Consider the following 18,624-nt stretch of genomic DNA (forward strand, 5'->3'; position numbering starts at 1 on the left):
AGCTCCATTTAATTGCAAAACGGGCCAAACTTGAGCAAAATTTTTTGCTCGCGGCTACAACCTATAATAAGATAATGAGACAACAAATAATTTACAGATTAATAATATATTTAATATTTTTTGTGAATTATACAATCACAATTTCCAAAGAAATAAATTATTCATCAAGTGATTTGGTGAGATTATCGACTATGAATAATCTATCTAATTTTCAAAAAATATCAAATATTGTAATTATAGATCTTTTAAAAGAAAAAAAGATTTTTTTTTGTATAAATACTCTCCTAAATATCGAATTTTGTATGAATATTCCTCCAAAAGTGATATTTGCATGTATATCTTTGTAAATACTTATTTTGCTATTTTATCTTTTTTTTTAATTCTTATTTTTGCATATGTACCGGTGCTATTTAAAACTATTAAAAAATTAATGATTTTAAATTAAAATGACTAAAATGCTCTTAACAGATAGATGTGCAAAAATAAACATTTATAAGGTGATCATGGAAGACAAAAAAAGTAATTTCAAAATTCTATGTTATTTTTAATTAAAATAAATATGGTTTTTATTAACGATATTAGAATAACCGTTATACGAGGGATATTTGTTGAAAAATAATATTTTATGAGGGTGCAAAAATAAATATAAGTTTGAAGGGGATATTCATACAAATTTAAATTTTTAAAAAATTATTCATAAAAAAAATTAAGAAAAAAATATAAATTAAAATCAATAGCTTATTTACTAAATACGCAGTCATATCCATCAATGTCTACTGTGAAGTCTGTGATAATTCTTACCATCCTTGCATTTCTCTCTCGTTTCCCTGGTCAAGAGAGCTTGTCTTTAGCAGAACTGTGAGCGATGATGGCTGGATCCATCGCCACCATTCCTACCTCATCCGCCCCCGCTTAATAGCCTCAGCGATGCAATCCTCCTTCCTCCTCTCAACCCCCATCCCGAATTCGAATTCCCCGCCATCTCCCCCCCTCCACTTCCCGCCACCGAGCACCCGGACCTTCTCCTTCCCCACCGGCCTCGCTCTCTTCGCCGTCAGTGGTCGAATGAGAAGGCACCTCTCCTCCCTGAGGGCCAAACCGGAGATCGGTACATCGGGTGGCGGGGGCCACCGGACCCTCTTGGAGTACGCCGGGAAGGGAGGGGCTGACGTGGGCGACGACCTCGCCGTCCTCCTTGCCCACATCCAGCACGCCTGCAAGCGGATCGCCGCCGTGGTCGCTTCTCCCTTCAATTCCGAGCTCGGCCGGCAGGGCAGCGGCGGCGGTGGAGATGGGTCGTCGTCTTCGGGGAGGGACGCTCCCAAGCCTCTCGATATAGTTTCGGTACTTTGATTCTGATTTCCTTTTTCCATAATTTTGCACAAATCGGTCTCTCAAGTTGCTCGAAATAGTTTTTGGGTAATTCCAATTCTTATCTTTTTGTCAATATTTTGTCTATCGATTTTCTTATCTTTTTGTCGGTGTTTTTGTTGATTTTCTTTCATGGTTCTTGCTCTCGGACAATTTTTGGTCGTGGGCATCTTTCAAATTAGTATTTTTGGGTAAATGGAGCTGTGCTTTGGGAGTTTTAGTTGGCATCCATAGAGAATTTCTGCTAAAAGAGGCGGTACTGAGGACTTTCTTAAAATTCTTTTCTAGCTGGCATTTATGATGCTTGATGAAAGCAAGGTTATCTGATGGAATTATTGCCCGAGACACCTGATATAATTTTGGCATTTCAATTCTTAACATTATGGGTTCTTTTTTTTGAACAATTATACGAAATGTTTTGTTGTGATTAGTCTGTTTAAGCAGCTAAAGTCTCATAGTTTGTGGATTTCATATATTTCTTTAGTCATTAACTGTTATGGTAGTTCTTGGAAACAAAAAGAAAAAAAAAATGCTAGGCAATGATCTCAGCATGTAAGGATGTAGTTATTGTATTGTAAATGAAGGGCAGGGGGAGAGGTTGCATAACTTAAAAAGATGGAATATTGGGAAATTCAGGAGTTGGAAGAGGTGGATGTGCCATTTAGAGAAGCAGCTATAGGGACTGTGGGTGGGAAAGTTGGTTTATGAATGAGTGTAGTCATAGGAACACATTATAAAGGCCAAATTTTGGGATTTGAATGCTAAGAACTTAGTAGAGTGAAGGGCTTTTTAAGCAAAATGAGGAATTTGCAAGAGTCTAGAATTTACCTTTTGAAAGTGTTTGGATCATTAAAGGTGACTTGTTCCTTTGATTTCTGTTATAGCATGATGCTGCCTCTAACTTGATGACATGGTGGCAACTGCTGGAGATGGGGTGAGGGATGGATCTTTGCTCAAGTTATAAGAACAGACTTGTTCTATAGAGAAGACAAAGAAATGCCTTTCTTTTCTTTTCCTTTTTTCCCCAGTTCTTGCAGAGGTTAAGAGGATTGATGATTACCATCCTTTGGGTTGGGATCGAATCAGCTTTTTAAATTGTTGAACATACTGTGGTTGGCATAGTAGGGGTGGTGGAATCCACTTTCACCCTTCAAACCAAATTTTTGGTGGTGTGGTTGTTTTGCTTCTGGCAACATAGTTTGGAGTGTCCTAACACAGTCCAATGAAGAGAATGGTATCACAGGCTCTTGAAGTTTACATGTGCTGCCAAGATCTGAATATGGAAAATTTGAAAGGTTTTGTAGAAATTACAAAGGGGAAAAGGGAATTTTGGGGTTATGAGGCTTGGAGAAAGACTGGGAAGCTGATGATAATGATGGGGTTTGAACTCACCTTAACGGGGACAGTAAAAAGTTTTTTTTATATAAAAAAATATTCATATTCAAAGTCAGGCCATTATGTTGTGGTTGGTTTGGAATTTTTTTTTTAAGATCTGAATTTCATGAGGAGCAGGCTACAAAGCCATTGCTATTTGAGTTGTGCCAACAAACTGAATCTGCAACCTGGACCACTTTTTCACATCTTGGAGAAGAAAAGAAGATGAGAAAATTTTCTATTAATTGTCATAAAGTTCTTTTCTTTTGTTATGCAATAGCATTAAGAATCGAAATATAGGCCATTTGAAATTGGGTAAAGTCTGGGCAAGTTGCCCTCTTTTGGCACATAATTTGCAATCACAGTATAATTTTTTTCTTTCTTTATCTAGAATGAGTAAAATATTGTTGATAGACTTCAGTAAAATGGAATTTAAGACTTTAGTAGTGATTAATGTTCATAAGAAGGATGATTGTTGAATTTACAAAAAGAAACATAGTATGTTTATGACTTTTTTGAGATATGAAACTATTGGGGAATTCATTGACTGACTGACTATGCTATTGACAAAAACATAATCAACCATTGTGATATGCAGATGAATCATTAATTAATATATGACTATATTGCAGCATTTGATTGTGTTTCCCTTGGTTAGTCTCATGCACCACATGCTCTTTCTTTAATGATAATTAACTTTGCACCACATTCAGATATATACTTCCATTGAAATAGATTAACACCTGTCTCAAATTGTTTGACCTCCATACTCCATGAATCAAAGCTTGCCCAAGTGTTCTAGGTTTTATCAATGGATTAAGATTTTTAGTTGGGATCTTGAGGTTTTTCTATTATCCTATAATCATAACTAGGATTGTTTTTTGGTTTGGATTGAGATTTTGCTTGATTCCACCCCAAATAGTGGTGTATTTGTCTTAGTGGAGAGTTGCATATTAAAATTTATATGATTTGAAACAAAGTTTTAACTGTATTTTCCACATTTTTTTCTCCTACTGCCCCTGTTTTTCCCTTCTTCCTTGTCTTCAGGCAATCTATGACTCCTTTACATAACTACATTCTCGTCTTTGCTTTCTGAGTTCCAGAAACCCAAGATACTAGCAAGCTGGATTGAGTCTAGATGGCATTTGAATATACTGTACTTGTAACCAACCTCATTTTCCACCCAACATACGTAAAAAAATTACAAACAAAGTAATTATTTTCAAATGGATTTATGACTCCATACATCATTGTGGATAAAATGCACTTGCAGATGACCCTATTTCCATCACAAATAGATAAAACATTTTGCAAAATCAGTAATTTCTTTACAAGAGAAGTATAAATTTTGAGCATTTCGAATTTTACACTTAGGAAATTCCTCCTGTGGTGTGAGTTCACTCTATGCCATAGATTTCTGCAGCTATATGAAAGCTTTGCATGTAAGAAAGGACATTGTTGATATGTTGACGTAGGATGCTAGGTTTAGGTCTGCCTGCATGCGATGGTGGACCTTGAGGCAAAGGATTAGGTTTATGAAGGACTTTGTTGCTTGCTGTCCAGATTCTGAGATCAGGATAGTCAATAAGAAAACTTGAAATTTGGGGCACTATCTGTTCAAAAAAAAAAAAAAAAATCTATCTAGGTGTCCTATATATGGGATGATAAGTCAAATCACAATCTGAAGCTCTCTTAGACAGTCAAATATAAATCTTTGATCATGTTACATCAAATAATGCACACATTATATATGCAGCAATGGATTTAATTTTTTTAAAAAAAATCAAAATACAGAAGTAATTTCAAACCCTTGATGATATATATAAGAGAGAACGTAGTATATCAAAGCAGTAGATTAATGTAGCAAATAGATCGTAATAAAACTGTTTAAAGAAATTGATATCTGTTGATATTAGGTATTGCAAGCAGAACAGTAAATAGAATAAGAGGTAAAGAGAATTGAACTAGTAGAGAAAGAAAAGAGAATAATAAGGATAGGAAGAAGTACACAAGAGAGAGAGAGAGACGGCTGAACTAGCCTTTCTTTTTTTCTTTAAAATTCAGTGTCAATGATCCTTGGATTGCTGGCTGTACAGCTTTATTTAAATCCCTTTTGACTTTCTTTCTAAGCAAGATTATTGCTATTTTAGGACTCTCACAAATTTGGAAATAAATCCCTTAAAATCACACTAATTAACTAACCAATTTGGACTCTAGAACTCTTAATAGGCCATGATACTGTAGCATATACTGTTCATGCTACAATGGTGTGAAGAGCAACTTGTTATTGGGTAAATTTATCAATACTACAATATTAAAATTCTGAGATAAATAAAAACAATGCAAACATAATTTGTATATAACCACTTACAATGATTCGAATGTCAATTGAACTTGATAACCGAGTCTTGTGTTTAACACAATTTCCTTAAGACAAATTCGTCTCCCTCTCGGTGCTTAAGGTTTGTATAGACGTTTGTCTCCCAGGATAAAACGGTATGAAACCTCTTGAAGATGAAGCACTACAATCTTCAAGCCTTGTTTGAAACTCAATGCTTAGTACTCAATTAGGGGAATGGGCTGGAAGGAATAAAGAAACAAGTGCAGAGAGAGAGAGAGAGAGCAAATCAGAAAATCTGTTTGCAACTTCAAAAATGATCCTGCAGATTTCTAGAGAGATACAGATTTCTGGAGTGAAGGATAATTATATATTACAACCGAATGGCAGTTATAGGAAATTAATAAATTCTTTGAACAGACACAACTGTTGACAATTGACGGTTTTAAAAACTGAAATCTGCCACTATATAAACCATTTACTGAAATATGTTCTCCCAATGTAGGATCCATATTTTTCCATCAATAATCCATTACCAATTTGATACTTTGAAGCCAATTATCTAATTCACTACTTAACGAATTTGAGCATGTGAATATATCACATTATTCTACTCAAAGAGTAGAATACGTTTCCTGTTGGACCTGTTCAATTAAACATGTGGGTCCTACATTTAATTTGGCTTAAAAACTTAACTCCCATAATGCTCAATATTCTAACAATCCCCCACATGAATTGGAATTGGCTGAAGAAAACAAATTTCAAATACAGACATAGAGAAAGACATTGAGTACTAATGAAAGTAACAGCATCGAGATAGGTAGCTTTTGGCCTTGAACCTTCCTTAGTAAAAACTATTGGATTTACTTGGCTAACCAGTGGACGAGATGCCTTGAACTGTTCAGCCGTTCGTGTAAATCAAGACAATAGAAATTACACAGCTTCCTTTCGAACATTGTTATTTCTTACTTTGTGTTCATTTTGGCCCTGAACACCACCTGGTTCTGCAAGTGTTTTAGAGAACTTAGCCTTACTCATTCTCATAGAAGCGGCCCCTTCACACTCACATAGGTGATTTCCATTTAAGAGTATCCTGCCATACTCAACCTGACTTAATCAGGTATATGAAAACCATTAAAAGCATAGCTTACCCTAATAACCTCTACAGGCGCACTAATATCTCAGGAGTGGGTTTTAGTGCTCTTTGTTGTCACACATAATTCGGTTGTCCCTTTGAACCTAGTTCTTGGGATCTCCAGTCAGCTAGGTTGGGTTACCATTATTGTGACTTTCAATTTATAGGCTTTAACCCCATTCCTCTTGATGAGCAATTTACCTGCTCTCTATTTAAACCTTTTGTAAGTGGATCTGCGATATTATCCTTTGACTTCACATAGTCAACAGTGATAATTCCGTTAGAGAGCAATTGTCTAATGGTATTGTGTCTACGACGTATGTGTCTAGACTTACCATTATACATATTACTATGTGCCCTTCCAATTGCTGATTGGCTATCACAATGTATGCATATTGCAGGCACCGGTTTTGGCCACATCGGGATATCCTCTAAAAATTGGCGAAGCCATTCTGCTTCTTCTCCAGCTTTATCTAAAGCGATAAACTCAGATTCCATGGTCGATCTAGCTATTAAAGATTGTTTAGAGGATTTCCAAGAAACTGCAGCACCTCCCAAGGTAAAGACATATCCACTTGTGGATTTTGTATCTTTAGAATCAGATATCCAGTTAGCATCACTGTATCCTTCAAGTACAACTGGATATCTTGTAAAATGCAATCCATAATTCATGGTATATCTTAGATATCTTAAAACCCTGATGATTGCCTTCCAGTGATCATATCCTGGATTACTCGTATATCTACTTAGCTTGCTTACAGCATAAGCTAAATCTGGCCTTGTGCAATTCATCAAATACATTAAACTGCCAATTATACGAGAATATTCAAGTTGAGATATGCCGGTACCAATGTTCTTCATTAAATGAAGATTTACGTCAATAGGTGTTCTAGCCTGACTTTTGTCATCCTTATTAAATTTTTCAAGAATTTTCTTAATGTAATGTGACTGAGATAAAATCAGTCCTTCTGATGTCTTTGAAATCTTGATTCCTAAAATGACATCGGCAACACCCATATCTTTCATATCAAACTTATTCATTAACATTTTCTTTGTAGTTTTAATAATTTCATTATTACTACCGAGAATAAGCATATCATCAACATAAAGGCATACAATGACGTATCCATTATGAGTATTCTTGACATATACACATTTGTCACACTCATTTATTTTAAACTGATTTGACAACATAACACTGTCAAATTTCTCATGCCATTGCTTAGGTGCTTGTTTTACTCCATACAAGGATTTAACAAGTCTACACACCTTTTTCTCTTGTCCAGGTGACACAAACCCTTCTGGTTGTTCCATATAAATTTCTTCATTTAATTCACCATTTAAGAATGCTGTCTTAACATCCATTTGATGTATCTCAAAATTGTGCAATGCTGCAATGGCAATTAGCATACGTATGGATGTTATCCTAGTTACTGGTGAATATGTATCAAAATAGTCTAATCCTTCCATTTTTTTAAAGCCCTTAGCTACAAGCCTGGCTTTATATTTATCAATGGATCCATCTGCTTTCAACTTTTTCTTGAATATCCATTTACAACCAAGTGGTTTACTTCCAGGTGGAAGGTCCACTGGTTCCCATGTATGGTTTTGCAGTATGGATTCAATTTCATTGTTCACAGCTTCTTTCCAAAAAGGAGCTTCAGGAGTAGACATAGCTTCATTGAACGTTCGAGGATCATTTTCTAACATATATGTTAGAAAATCAGGACCAAGAGACTTAGCTATTCTTGCCCGCTTGCTACGCCTAGGTTCATCTTCATTGTTTATAGGACCTTGACCTATATTCTCTTGATGATTACTAGTAGTAGCATTATGAGTTCTTTTTGATGAACTCGAAGCTTCTGCATCATTCTTATAAGGAAAAATATCCTCAAAAAATGATGCATTTCTAGATTCTATAATCGTATTCACATGTATATCAGAAATATCTGATTTATAGACTAGAAATCTATATGCACTACTGTTATGTGCATATCCGATGAAAATGCAATCAACAGTTTTTGGTCCTATCTTAATCCTTTTGGGTTTAGGGACTGCAACTTTAGCTAAGCACCCCCACACTCTTAAGAATTTATAAGAAGGAGCTCTTCCTTTCCATAATTCATAAGGTGTCTTTTCAATTTTCTTATGGGGTAACTTATTAAGAATGTAGTTTGAGGAAAGTAACGCTTCCCCCCACAAGTTCTGGGGTAATCCAGAGCTTATCAACAAAGCATTCATCATTTCTTTTAAGGTTCGATTTTTACGTTCAGCAACACCGTTTGATTGAGGTGAATATGGAGCTGTAGTTTGATGAACAATGCCATGTTCTGAACAAAGCTCATCAAAAGGTATATCATATTCTCCACCTCTATCACTACGTATGACCTTTATCTTTTTGCTAAGTTGATTTTCAACTTCATTCTTATAATGTTTAAACATGTCGATTGCTTCATCTTTACTTCTCAATAAATACACATAACAAAACCGTGTGCAATCATCTATAAAAGTAACAAAGTACTTTTTTCCACCTCTTGTTTGAACAAATTTTAAATCACAAATATCAGTGTGAATTAAATCAAGAGGTTCAGAACTTCTTTCAACAGATTGGAAAGAAGATCTAGTTAACTTTGATTCTACACATATTTGACATTTATGATTAGAATCAATGTTAAACTTAGGCAATAGGTCCATATTAATTAATCTACGAATAGAATTAAAATTAACATGCCCTAGCCTACCATGCCATATGTTTGGGGAGTCAACCATATAAATAGAAGATGATGCTTTATTGTCATTAACAATCTCCTTTCGGAGTACAGTCATTACATTCATCTTAAAGAGCCCATCGCTCATATAACCCTTCCCCACATACACATCATCCTTAGTTAGTACAAACTTGTCAGACAAAAAAACCAATTTAAAACCATTCCTACTCAGCAAAGAACCAGAAACCAAATTCTTCCTAATATCTGGCACATGCAGCACATTATTCAAAGTCAGTTCCTTTCCAGAAGTCATCTTCAGAATCACCTTTCCTTCTCCTTCAATCTTGGAAGTTGAGGAGTTTCCCATGTACAGTTTTTCTCCATGCTCTAGTGGTTTGTATGTTGAGAACATAGACCTATTTGAGCACACATGACGGGTAGCTCCAGTGTCCACCCACCATTCCTTAGGATTCCCTCCTACTAGGTTCACCTCAGAGACAACTGCAGATAAATTGATATCTGAAAACTCATCTGTGGTTTTGTTCATCATATTGACTTGAGCGGATGCTTTCTTGGGTTTTCGGCAATCCTTGGCTTGATGGCCTTTCTTGCCACAATTGAAGCAATTGCCATTGAACTTCTTTTTGTTCCCCTGTTTAGGTCCTTTTTCTTGTCCGAAGAACTTTCGCTTTTTTCCTTTATCTTTGTGTTCTATGACATTGGCCCTGGTCTCAATGGAGTATCCTCCAAGCTTCCTCTCAGAGGCTCTATTGTCTTCCTCTATCCTCAGCCTGACTATCAGGTCTTCCAGGTTCATCTCCTTTCTCTTATGCTTCAGGTAGTTCTTGAAGTCTTTCCACGAAGGTGGTAACTTCTCGATGGTACAAGCCACCTGAAAAGACTCACTTAAACTCATGCCTTCAGACATTATATCATGAAGAATTAATTGAAATTCTTGAACCTGGCTCACAACTGTTTTGGAGTCCACCATTTTATACTCCAGAAAACGTCCGACTATGAATTTCTTCAAGCCGGCATCCTCTGCCTTGTACTTTTTGTCCAAGGACTCCCACAATTCCTTTGCTGTTTTCATTGGACTATAAACATTATACAAAGTGTTGTCCAATCCATTCAGGATATAGTTCTTGCATAGAAAGTCTGACTTATTCCATGCTTCAACAACAGCCTCATCTTCACCATTCTTGCTTGGAGAATCCTCAGAGAGAAACTTAGCCAGATTCAAAGTGGTTAGGTAAAACAACATTTTCTGTTGCCACCTTTTGAAATCAAGCCCACTGAATTTCTCAGGTTTCTCTCCATGAGTCACAGGCATTGCACTAGATGATGCCATTTTTTCAGTCACTGAATTGTACACAAAATTATAAGAGTAAGAAATTTGTACAGTTCAATGGAAGAAATCTAAATTCACTGTAGATTATTAAAAATAAACTAAATATAATTTATACTGATTAACACAAATCGAACAAGTCCAATACTGTATAAACAATATTGACTTTAACTAAACTAGCTTGATATAGATACACTTAAAGAACTTTGACCAAAAAATAATTAACTATCCTTTCCTGCACTAACTGTATATATACACACACAACATAAATATAGGTTTGACTAATGCATGTGCATTAAAGTGATGAAGACTGATTAACAAGTGTTGGATAAAAAACAATTCAAAGTGTAAAAACACATGTAAGTAGATTAGCAAAACAATTCAGGAATGAGTTTAAAAAATCTGCACAAAATCAATGTGTGTGTCACGTTTCAGTATACCAGGAATGTAAGCAATACTGCAAACAAATTTCAGAAATCAAACTTTGTAAAAGTATATATAAATATAAACCTGCAGAATTATATATACTAAATAATACTACTGCACAAAAAAAAAAAAAACTGATAATATCAAAACTGTATAGATTTAGTGAAAATAGTTTAACACAGAAACTGTAATGCTACACAGATTATACTAGTGGTCAAATTTAATACTACACAGAACTGAGATACTGTACATAACATTGATAACAGAAATCTGTAAATTATAATTCTGCACAGATTTACAATTCTGTATTGCTGCACAGATGTAAAACTAGGCAGAAATCTGTTTATTAAACTGTACAAAGTCAAAAACTGTGCAGAAATTTGTTTAACAAAAATCTGTAACACAGAATTTTTATAATATGTAGTACTGATAAAACAGAAAGAAAGATATTTGTCTTAAGATTGTTATTGGGTAAATTTATCAATACTATAATATTAAAATTCTGAGATAAATAAAAACAATGCAAACATAATTTGTATATAACCACTTACAATGATTCGAATGTCAATTGAACTTGATAACCGAGTCTTGTGTTTAACACAATTTCCTTAAGACAAATTCGTCTCCCTCTCGGTGCTTAAGGTTTGTATAGACGTTTGTCTCCCAGGATAAAACGGTATGAAACCTCTTGAAGATGAAGCACTACAATCTTCAAGCCTTGTTTGAAACTCAATGCTTAGTACTCAATTAGGGGAATGGGCTGGAAGGAATAAAGAAACAAGTGCAGAGAGAGAGAGAGAGAGAGCAAATCAGAAAATCTGTTTGCAACTTCAAAAATGATCCTGCAGATTTCTAGAGAGATACAGATTTCTGGAGTGAAGGATAATTATATATTACAACCGAATGGCAGTTATAGGAAGTTAATAAATTCTTTGAACAGACACAACTGTTGACAATTGACGGTTTTAAAAACTGAAATCTGCCACTATATAAACCATTTACTGAAATATGTTCTCCCAATGTAGGATCCATATTTTTCCATCAATAATCCATTACCAATTTGATACTTTGAAGCCAATTATCTAATTCACTACTTAACGAATTTGAGCATGTGAATATATCACATTATTCTACTCAAAGAGTAGAATACGTTTCCTGTTGGACCTGTTCAATTAAACATGTGGGTCCTACATTTAATTTGGCTTAAAAACTTAACTCCCATAATGCTCAATATTCTAACACAACTGACCTCTAATTTTAAGCAAACACAAATCTGTGAACACGACCAGACAAATATAAAATTCAATCATTGATAAATTGGATGCCGTTGGAACTTTGTTGACCACTTTATGGACCCAAAGGATGTTACCGCATCATATGCTTTTGTTGCACGTGTCTCATGTGCATGACTTCGTGATGCCACTCAGAAGCTTGATCTCCCGCTGAATCCCCAAGAGCTGATGATGAAGGCCCATATAAAATTTTCTCGCAATCACAATGTTGATTGGTTGACTTGATGTCCATTTGTTGAGAACCAACAAGCTATGGATTATTTGTTTGATGACAATCTTCGTTGAATGCAGCCAATCAATGAGGAATGAATTTTCATATTGCTCGATCTCCGTCTTGCCTTTAGGAGTATGACTTGATCTTGCGATGCATGCTCTATGTGTGGATCATTATTACTTTGATTTTCTACCTTTTGAATGCTAAATGAACCATTCTCTACATGGTTCTCGGATGGTTGATCTTCACTTAATAGCTTGTTTGCATCATGGAACTTCAATCACATGCTCCTCACATGGGAAAGATTTAATCTCAGGCTCTTCATGCAATAGTTCTTAAGCTTCTTCATAGTTAAGATCCTTGATTTGTAGTTCGACCTACGGAGCTTTTCAATGCCTAAGGCTGCTGCAATTGCTTTCATTGTAGCATTCATTGACATCACATCATTGTTGATAGATGTCAGTTTGGTGTCAAATTGGTCAAAGTTCTCATATTTGACTTGATGAAGATCGCTGATCTTGAACTCAGGTCCTTGTTTACTAGCATGATAAAAGGGGAAAGAACATAAATAACAGAAGGAATCAAGAAAGGAATGGAAAAATAGCATAGAATCCTTTAGCTTTGATACCATGCATTCGTGCTGGTACTTCTTAATTTCATTTTTGTTCTGGATGTTTATTGACTAGCGACTAGTTATTGGTTGTAAGATGTTTTAAACCATGGAAGATCGTACCTTGATCTTTGAAGCCAACTGTTTATATTTGGGATAAGGCACGTTGATTAAAGTTTTTTTTTTCAGCTGTTCGATGCTTAAAATTCATTAATAATGTATTGGAAATAATCTGCACCAACAGGGACCTAGATTTGAATTTACTATAAAAAATATGCAATGGTAGCATACAATCGGGTTTCCAAAAAAAAAAAATCTGCAAATGCTTCATGAATTAATTGCTGCTGTACTCTATTTCAGTCAATGCTGCACACTGGTGATCCTAATACCATACTCTATGAGCCAAAATTAATCCATGATGAGTAGGCAACCGACTTAAGATACTGATTCTTCGGTATGATCATAGGCCAGTTTTGGCACAAAGATTGCATATCTTACCAGCCACGATTTCTTACTGTGCAGAATGACATTATATTCTCGTCACTCCGAAGCTCTGGAAAAGTTGCAGTTATGGCATCGGAAGAAGATGAAGTTCCCATTTGGATAACTGATGATGGCCCATTTATCGTTGTTACTGATCCTCTAGATGGTTCCCGAAATATTGATGTCTCCATTCCAACTGGAACCATTTTTGGGATATATAATAGGCTTGTAGAATTAGACCATCTGCCTGTGGAAGAGAAGGCACAGCTCAATTCTCTTCAAAGTGGTACTCGGCTTGTTGCTGCTGGTTATGTGTTATATTCATCTGCTACAGTATTATGCATTAGCTTTGGCTCAGGAACTCATGCATTCACCTTGGATCACTCAACTGGAGAATTTGTTCTTACACATCCCAGCATACAAATTCCTCGTCGGGGTAAGAGATTATCTCCTTGTACGAACTTGTAGTCTCACCTGATCATAAACCTCATACTTTTCAGGTGGAGAATTCAGTTTTTGGTATGGGACCGATAAACTAACCCAATCTTGATTTGATGAATTATTTTATTTTGAATAGAAAAGCTTTACCTAGAACGGATGAACTGTGTCTTTTACCTCGCCTACTTATTCTTATTCTGCTCTGCCAATGTCAGGACAGATATATTCTGTAAATGACGCACGATACTTCGACTGGCCAGATGGTTTAAGGCAATATATCGATGCTGTCAGACAAGGTAAGGGACAGTTCCCTAAGAAGTATTCGGCTCGCTATGTCTGTTCGCTGGTTGCTGATTTTCACCGGACTCTTATTTATGGTGGGGTGGTAATGAATCCAAGAGATCACCTTCGCTTAGTTTATGAAGCGAATCCTCTTAGTTTCCTTGTGGAGCATGCCGGAGGCAGAGGTTCTGATGGTAAATCTAGGATTCTTTCAATCCAGCCAGTTGAACTGCATCAGAGGCTTCCCCTGTTTTTGGGAAGTCTGGAGGATATGCAAGAATTAGAGAGTTATGATAATATCCAACAGAAGATTAATCCTGGATATGAAGTCTGATGCTGATAAATCCACCGTGACCATTACAAATGATGTGGTCTTTTGTTACATGAGGTGGCTTGCTTACATTTACTCTCTTCAGAAGATTTTGAGTGCAAACTCCTAAAGTTTTGTGTAAAAGTTTCTGTAGTCTGCAATTCAACATTTGTTTCTTCAATATTCTGGATTTTGTAGCTTTCCAGTTTATGCAGATGTATGTTGTACATGTCTGATTAAATTTTATCCTCCTTGTGATAAGTTTGTTTGGAAAATTTTGAGTAGCTGTTTCTTAATACTCTGCCTGCTGTTTTTAAGTCATATAATCAGAGTTTGCTTCATGGTATGCTGTACGGTACTGGCACCGGTATGGCGAACCTTGGTCTGCTTATATATTGGTTCTCATAACTGTGAATATCGGCTATTCTGGAACGGTTGGAACAGGACTATTCTTCCCTGTAACTAGTGTTAACTACAAATACCCACCTAATCGTTCATATAGGATTAGCTATACTCAAGAAAAAGAGTGTGATGGGAAGTTTGCAAGGTAATTACAATATCTTGCTTCATAGTTCTGGTTTGTGCTGAATGTCGGAAAAAAGCAAGTTATTATTCCTTTGGAAAAGAGAGGCATCCATTTATAAGTTGCATGCTTCCGCTGCTTTGTGAATTCATTTGTCTTACCTGGACACTCAAAACTTTTTCTTTGCTATATGCTATATTATGAATAGCATTGAATTTAATTGAAAGCAACTCTTATTTTTCTTCAGATGCAACCTGCCTGTTTTGATGCTCGGGTGCTGGTTTCTATTAATGTACAAGTCAAGGAAAATTTTCTCCATATTCTGAGATTAGGTCCTAGCAGCTGCATTTGTGATCATCCAGATTCGCTTGGATTATGATAAATTAATATTGATGAGCTGTTGCCTGATAAATCACCTATCGAAGAATAAGATTGATTTTTGTGTGCCTTTTTGAATATTAATAGCTTAAATACTAGATATTTTGTCCATCTCGTGGGTATTTTAAATTAAATTATAAGACACGCATCTATCTCTATAGCTTATATTTTTAGTTGTTTCATTTGATAATTGGTAGATTTGTTTTCCGCATTAGCATACTTGAAATTGAGTTCAGTTTGATAAAAATATTGTTTTTTAAGGTTAACATTTTTTTTTGAGCAAACTTAACACGTTATGCGTTATAAGATAGGCTCTCAAATAAGTGTGAAATTTTGTATCTGAATTTTTCTCCCCCACACCCCCCACCCACCCCCCCCAAAAAGAATTTTTACTTATTTTTTTAGTTTTTCTTTTTTTACTTATTACATATAATATATGTCCCTGCATATTGGTATGCACCCTGCGGTACGTCAGCTGCTTACAGACCACAGCTGTGTTTTAGAGGCTTGATTGTGTGGTCTGTTGACATTCAGAACTATAAATGCCAAAATGGAAGCACATCTATACTTATAAAATAACTTACGGAGTTGTCTTGATGGAATTATATTTTAACATTTTACTGCTGGTGAAAGAGGAGTTCCTGAGCCACCAAGGTGGTAGCCTAGTGGTACTGGGCAGAAATTCTAACCTTAAGGTCCCAAGTTCGAATCGCTGCGGCGACGATTAAATTGTGGACCGGAGCTCACTACTTTGGCCACTGCTTGGACTTGAGGTATAGGACCGCTCTTGAACCGCTAGTAGCCGGGATGGTGCCGGGTGTGACGTACTCACACTTGGGACTCGAGCCAGAGCCCAGAGAAGTAGCTGAGCCGGGCCCATGGGTGGGGAGGGTATGAGTAAAACCGGTCGGGGTGCCCAACACACGGCCATTTCTGCCCGCATCGAACATTCTCCTGGCGGGGCGGGGGCCCAGTGGGGGCTGCTACGCGGGGTTGGGCTTGTCCCTTCCTCCCCCCTACCCCTTTTGTATTAGCAAAAAAAAAAAAAAAAAGAGGAGTTCCTGAAAAATTTAGGCATGGGATAAAACTTGGGAGTGGCTGCAGCATCTTAAAGAGAACCATGCTGCATTCAGCTATCGTGCATATCTGATTCAGTTCCATTTTCTATTAACCGATGGAAAACCTAGTCTTGTAACTCATTTTTCTGGTGTCGAACGTATAAAGGGCCAAGAAACTTGGATTTATAGATTCATTTCTACTCCCATATGCTGCCCGAGAAATACATATAGCACTCTTGATTCCATTATCTGAGAGAGGGTGGATAGTGTAGTAGCGTTCTTACTATGGCATGTCTCGTAATGTAGAAGTGTAGCAAATTCTGTGTATAGTTTCCGAAGGCTTGCTGCTACCAATCAAAGAAGACTAAGCAAATTGGAAGCTTGTAGTAAGAAACTGAAGGCAGATAGCACTCATAGTCTTGATAATGTTTGGTTAGACACTTGTCAATTTATCTACATGGGTATATAAATCTATTGTTAATCTGTAGCAACATTACTTATATCATGACAAATGGGTTCTGATGCTTGATCATTGGATGTGCAAAAATATGATTTTCTGATGATACTCTGAGGAAATTTTAGGAACACAATATCATTGTCACAGTTTCCTTAGCGTGGTGTAGTTACATAAAACAGTTCCAATGTATGTTTAACATAATACATTATATTGACGTTGGCCAAAATTCCTTTTCCGAAGCTTTTCAACACAACGAAATCCAACAAGACTTGAAAACCTGCTATTCCTGCAAAAAACCCTAATGATTCATCCAACATACTTGGATAATTAACGTCTGGCATTCTATTTTGTCTTTCACTTCCCTTTTTTTTACTGTCAAGAATCAATACATATTCTTAATTGATGTTCAGAGAGGGCGATCTTTGACGCAACAGTAAAGTCACAGTCTAAAATGTAGAAATAATCTTTTTGCACATACGGGTAAGGCTGCATATATCCCACCCTTCCCAGATCACAATAATAAAAATCTTATGCAATGGGCTGTCCTTTTTTTTTACAGAAGTTCGCAGAGAAAAGTCCCATGTCAGCTCAAGCTATGCCCCGTTTAGTCTCAAGCACTTCTCAAAATGGAGAATTTGGTTTTCTGGTAGGATGAGCAATACCATTTTTCTTCTATTTCTACCATTACCATTAGTTTTATTTGAGGATCTTGAAGTACCGTTATTGCTCTTTCATCACCTATGCCATCCATACTAGCCTACACGATTGGGGTTCCATACTTCAGCTTGAATTTATACAACGAAATCCCTTCCATATCAATAAAAGACAGTTTTGTATCATTAACAATGAAATCTAGTTTTCCACTATTTTTATCCACCATTTTTCGTTAGGATCACTTCGGGATCGGTGGCTCCGGGCCTAGTGGGCTCGCTGGAGGGCGCGCTACCCCTCACGGTTTTGTCCTTTAAAAGGCGCCTACTGAGGGAAGGATAATCGAGCCCTCCATTTAAAGCACGTACATTTTCGCTATTCAGTCGATGTGGGACTAAGTCCGAGATCCTTTCTTCCTACAACATCAGCCCCCCCAGCGGAAAGGTCTGTGCCGAGATCAAGGGCCCCTACTTGGCGCGCCATTGTTGAGGTCGAAGTTCCTCCGACCTCAGACCTTAGCCCCCACCAAACTGTAATAGGAAAAGAAGGCTGCGTCCCCGCAGAAGGTATTGTCCGCTTTGGGGATCGGTGGCTCCGGGCCTAGTGGGCTCGCTGGAGGGTGCCATCTCTCACAGTTTTGTTCTTTAAAAGGCGCCTCCTGAGGGAAGGATAATCGAGCCCTTCATTTAAGGCACAGACCTTTTCGCTATTCAGTCAATGTGGGACTAACTTCGGGCCCTTTATTCCCACAACAAGCAATTAAGGATTCTAGCTCTAAAATGGCAGCGTTGGAAGTAGAGATGTCCTACATTACTAAGCTTAACTTTTTACTTATTGCTCAAAAGACCACTTCTATTTGTAGTTATCATTCCTAGACATTTTTTGTCGAATGTGCTCTTTGTTGTCTCCTGTCTTCATTAGGCATTGCTTGAATATCTTGGTGATGTATACTTTGGATCAAATTTTTTGCATTTATGGCAAGCTTGACAATAATAAATACCTTAAAACAAGGGAATTTCTTTAATTGATAAATACATTTTTCGGAAAGTATCTGGAGAATAGTAATTTAAGTTAGCAACCGTTACCTTGGGGGTGTAGCTCATATGGTAGAGCGCTCGCTTCGCATGCGAGAGGCACGGGGTTCGATTCCCCGCACCTCCATATATTTATTTCCGTCCTTTGAAAATTAATTAAGTATTTTGTCATAAGTGGTAAAAAACTGCTCCTC

General features: G+C 36.7%; 1 protein-coding gene and 1 non-coding gene across 2 annotated transcripts; both read left to right on the forward strand.

Moving 5' to 3' along the window:
* The first annotated feature begins 780 nt into the window (after window positions 1–780).
* On the forward strand, window positions 781–14,604 carry LOC103718756 (Inositol monophosphatase family protein). Its single transcript, XM_008807706.6, has 3 exons — window positions 781–1,344; window positions 13,339–13,735; window positions 13,953–14,604. The coding sequence occupies exons 1-3, from the start codon at window positions 928–930 to the stop codon at window positions 14,351–14,353; spliced, it is 1,215 nt and encodes a 404-aa protein (XP_008805928.4). The 5' UTR covers window positions 781–927; the 3' UTR covers window positions 14,354–14,604.
* Window positions 14,605–18,484: 3,880 nt separating this feature from the next.
* Window positions 18,485–18,557, forward strand: TRNAA-CGC (transfer RNA alanine (anticodon CGC)). The gene has a single exon. It is a non-coding gene; the product is annotated as a tRNA-Ala (tRNA).
* The last annotated feature ends 67 nt before the right edge of the window (window positions 18,558–18,624 follow it).

The sequence above is a fragment of the Phoenix dactylifera genome, chromosome 14 (genome assembly GCF_051530095.1).
Source record: "Phoenix dactylifera cultivar Ajwa chromosome 14, Ajwa_hap1_PhDact_Kaust_v1.1, whole genome shotgun sequence".
Taxonomy (NCBI): Eukaryota; Viridiplantae; Streptophyta; class Magnoliopsida; order Arecales; family Arecaceae; genus Phoenix; species Phoenix dactylifera.

Bases quoted from the DNA above. Each gene is read 5' to 3' on its own strand.
- LOC103718756 (XM_008807706.6), top strand. From the start codon at position 928: ATGCAATCCTCCTTCCTCCTCTCAACCCCCATCCCGAATTCGAATTCC. The intron at 1,345-13,338 runs GTACTTTGATTC...CTTACTGTGCAG, and splicing joins AGCCTCTCGATATAGTTTCG to AATGACATTATATTCTCGTC. The intron at 13,736-13,952 runs GTAAGAGATTAT...TGCCAATGTCAG, and splicing joins CATACAAATTCCTCGTCGGG to GACAGATATATTCTGTAAAT.